Source organism: Epinephelus lanceolatus, chromosome 14 (assembly GCF_041903045.1).
Source record: "Epinephelus lanceolatus isolate andai-2023 chromosome 14, ASM4190304v1, whole genome shotgun sequence".
Lineage (NCBI taxonomy): Eukaryota > Metazoa > Chordata > Actinopteri > Perciformes > Serranidae > Epinephelus > Epinephelus lanceolatus.
In genome coordinates this window covers 206,176-210,328 of record NC_135747.1, presented here as the reverse complement: position 1 = coordinate 210,328, position 4,153 = coordinate 206,176, and the positions used below count along the sequence as shown (strand labels likewise).

The window sequence follows — 4,153 nt, the reverse complement described above, 5'->3', positions numbered from 1 at the left end:
ACGCACATTCATTCACACACTGAGATCAGGAGACAAGAATACAGATGCAACACCAAAACCAGCTGATTACTAGACTGGCATAAGTAAAAAAGCTGTGAAATAAAATTTTGCACAGTATGATTTGCCTGAGGGCCTGCTGTAAAAATCTTCTGTCTGTAATCCTGCTGTCAAATCAGATTTCTTCTGATCACGTAAAACATTTGGCCTCAGTTCCACTCTGACGACACCTTAGTGGTCTTACTGACAGCCAACTCCCACACCAACTTAGAAAACATAATCATTTATTTAAATTACTGACCAATGTTTATACTGGAATACAAAGACATAGAAACATTTTTGCAACACTGGATGGACAGATAATGGTAAGCTATGACTGATGTGCTTCACTAATTTAATTTCTTTTTGAATAAATACATACATAACTGCATACATATGTATAGACTGTATATATATATATCTTTGTGACACACACTTTCAAGCAAAAATAGCATCACGTCACACAGCAATGTCCTCTGTATAAAGGGGAGGTCAGCAAGGCCTTTTCAGTTCAGTTTCAATAGATCCCTCTCCAGGGCAATGAATAACCTCAACTCCACAAAATGCACAAAGAGAAAACGCTACAACACCTGCACTGCAAATATCGACTGTGAATCTATCACATGAAGGTTGCTAATCTGTAGCAGAGTCTCAAAACAATAGAGGTCAATAATTATTGAGATTATGAATAATTCTTTGAATTTATCAGAATAATTTCACTTGTTTCAAAGCTGAACAACACGTTTCAGAAGGGTCCCTGGACATGCCATAGTGGAGATATTTGCTTATTTTCTATAGAAAATTAGCAGAGCATGTGAAATTATTATGGAAATAAGTGGTATGCTTATTATATGGATGATATAATCTCACATACGATATGAGAAAAGTTTTCAGACTGCATATGAGACTGGGCGCATCTTAACACGGTGGCAGCTTCCTCTCGTCGGTCTGATCAACAGTGTTGATCACACTGAACTAAGCTTTATTTCTGTCATGGCAGTTCTGGGATGGAGTGCTGCGATTATCCCATTTTAGTCCGGGAATAAAAGGAAACCGGAAAACGTGCTGTATTTGTTGTTGTTTCCGCCGTGCGCCTTGCCGCCGTCCAGTTTGACATAAATCTCGTCCCCTGAGTCCAGATGCAGGACGACGCTGTTGCTGGCATAGTCGTAGTTCTGGTCTGCGTCCTGTGCTATGGCGCTGGCTCGGACCTGCAAATGGAGAGAGAGAGAGAGAGAGAGAGAGAGAGAGAGAGAGAGAGAGAGAGAGAGCTGTCACCCAGCTGCAGGACCGACCGAATAGCTGCAAGCGCGCTCTCAAATCATAAAACCCCTGACATGTATGTTCACAGTTCTCCACAGTGCGCGAGCAGTCAACAAATTTATTCGCCAAACTGGGTAAAATCCGCACGTGCATACCACAGGTTTTGAAGATACAGAAAAGGAAAATTTACCTGTCCGTTTTTGCACAAGTCTGCCCACATGCTTGTCCCGTCTCCTCCGCGCATCAGCACATGATAAGTGAAGTAGTAAATCCCAGGCACTTGACATGTGAATTTGCCGGTTATCGGGTCATAGTGGTTCCCCAGGTTAGTGACGACATCGTCGAACCTTAACACTTCGTATCCCTCATGTGGGTTTTTCAGACCCACATAAAACGCTATCTTTGCCCCGCCGACAGCAGAGCCGAGCTCTCCACCGATCTCGGTCCGCGCTGTGCCCACTATCCCCGGATGTCCCATCTTTCCAGAATCTCCTCTATCCCCCGGCGGCCCTCTCGGACCTGGTGGTCCCGGTTCTCCTGGCGGACCCCTCGGCCCGGGTTTCCCCGGCCGACCCGGCTCGCCTTTAGTCCCTTGAACAAAGGTCGGAGAAGGGATGGCGCTCAACTCCTGCATGACCTCCAGAGCCGTGGCACTTGGTTTGGGGTTGTATGGGTCACAGATCATCCGACAGGTGCCCATCATCTCGTAGTGCGCATCAGTCTTGGTAGTTTGGACCAGCAGCGGAATTGCGATGATGAGAGCCAAAACCATGACGATGCCAACCACAGCGGCGACGATTCTCTTCCTCTGGAGAGTCCGAGAAGCAAGCGCTAAAAAGTCCGTTTTGCTTTGGGACGTAATGGTGGAAGGTGGTGAGAGCTAAAAGCCACGGCAAAAAAAGAGTGGACCAAAACGGAGTTACTCAACCCCAGGACTAAGGGCAGAGAGAGAGAGAGAGAGAGAGAGAGAGAGAGAGAGAGAGAGAGAGAGAGAGAGAGAGAGCAGGGGGGAGAAACAAACACGTTGTAACCCTAAAGCCCAGTTCACCCTGCAGCTGTTGGTGCGGTGACAGTGTCACTTGGCGTCACACGGCTGACAAGGGAAATTTTCGTTTTGGCATCGCTGGACGCGGCGGATCTCCGAGCAGAAAGAGGCTTCCAGCGCTTTTTGTTCGTCTGCAGCCAGGGTTGCTGACGTAACAAGTTCAGGGCAAAGCCTGTTGCAATTTGGATTAAGACTGCAACAATAATCACGCCATCTTTATGTATGAATTATAAATCCCTCTGCATTGCCTTAAGGGAATAGGATCAGGAAGCATTAGTGACACATTGGATTTCTTGCAGACTGTTAGACAATTCCTTTATTATCTCTCTCCTTCATAGAAAAATCATCTTAATGCAGGTTATGTCTTTGAGAAGAGAGGCTGCATATAATAGCTCAGATGGAGCTGTTCAGGAGTACAATCTGCATGAAAAGATGTTGCCAAGTTAAAATACAGCAATGTTCTTTCATATTAAAACAATACCTAAACTTCACTCAGCAGTTCTAAAGAACTGGCAGAGAAATGGTCTCTGTTTTAGGGCGGCAGTAGCTCAGTCCATAGGGACTTGGGTTGGGAACCATAACTTGGGTCGCCTGTTCAAGTCCCCGTCTGGACCAAATATGGAGCGTGGACTGGTGGCTGGAGAGGTGCCAGTTCACGTCCTGGGCACTGCCGAGGTGCCCTTGAGCAAGGCACCGAACTCCCAAACCACTGGGGGTGCCTGACCAAGGCAGCCCCCTCACTCTGACATCTCTCCACTTTGTGCATGTATAATAGGTCCTGTTTGTGCATGTGTGTGTTCGGACCTGTGTGTTAATGACAAAAGAGTGAAAAAATTGAATTTCCCCTCAGCCGGATTAATAAAGTATATAAAATAAAAATATAAAAATAAAATAAAATAAATAAGCTACAACATAAGATCATTTTATGTTGATGTTTATTTAATTTATGTGTGAACTAAAAATATTAAATTAGAGAAGCTTGACCTGTGCAACTTTAATGGTCTCCTTTATGCACTGTGGACATATAAAACCTCATTCAACTCTGCTCAGCATGGATACATGATGTATAGGGGAGACCGGTTATGGTTGTACCACTTTTTGTCTCAGCACTTACAACTCGCTGAATTTTGTGCTCTCAAATTTTGACACAATGTACCTTTATTTGTCTACTACAATTAGAAATGTTTCCAAATTCTCCAGCTATATTACAGAATCCATTATTTAATGTCAAGTACAAGGAGTTTAATTGTAACAACCTGCCCCACTATCAGGGTAAGTAAGTTCTAACACAACCTGGGGTCATTAGTAACAGTAACAGTGAAGAACTAAAAATTACACAAAAATACGCTAAAAAAACCCTGGATATATACATTAATAACCAGTTCCTACCAAAGTCTAACTTGCTAACCTGTACCTGTCAGATGCTTAGTACCTCCTGAGGTACGAGTCCAAAATGCAAGTCTGCTGCCTCAGGTAAGTAACCAGCAAAGACATCCTGTTATTACCCATTTAAGACTGTTTGACTGCTGTGATCGCTCACATAGGGCAGCTGTATTTATCCTCCTTCTCTGAGGTTTTGTGTTTTTTTGTAATACCTGCTCAACAGGGCCGGCCCAAGCCTCCGTGGGGCCCTCATCAAAATTTGATTTTGGGGCCCTCTATTACTGCCAATAATACTGATTATTGATCATTCACACACCTACTATAACTTATTTCATGTTTTTCTCTGTCATTACGGATACACTTGTAAAACTAGATGTGAGAACTTTTTGTTGTAGTTAGATTGTAATCCACAGTGATGAAGGCCAT

General features: G+C 44.0%; 1 protein-coding gene across 1 annotated transcript; it reads right to left on the bottom strand.

The window, feature by feature from the left end:
• Nucleotides 1–232: 232 nt before the first annotated feature.
• Nucleotides 233–2,417, bottom strand: LOC117263946 (complement C1q-like protein 2). The gene is made up of 2 exons (XM_033637689.2): nt 1,490–2,417; nt 233–1,247 (listed from the first exon to the last, which is right to left on the bottom strand). Exons 1-2 carry the CDS (start codon nt 2,069–2,071, stop codon nt 1,068–1,070), a joined length of 762 nt encoding a protein of 253 aa, XP_033493580.1. The 5' UTR covers nt 2,072–2,417; the 3' UTR covers nt 233–1,067.
• Between the last annotated feature and the right edge of the window lie 1,736 nt (nt 2,418–4,153).

Excerpts from the sequence above, each read along its gene's own strand:
- LOC117263946 (XM_033637689.2), bottom strand. The coding sequence starts at position 2,071 with ATGGTTTTGGCTCTCATCATCGCAATTCCGCTGCTGGTCCAAACTACC. Across the intron at positions 1,248-1,489 it reads ACTTGTGCAAAAACGGACAG|GTCCGAGCCAGCGCCATAGC; the intron begins GTAAATTTTCCT and ends CTCCATTTGCAG.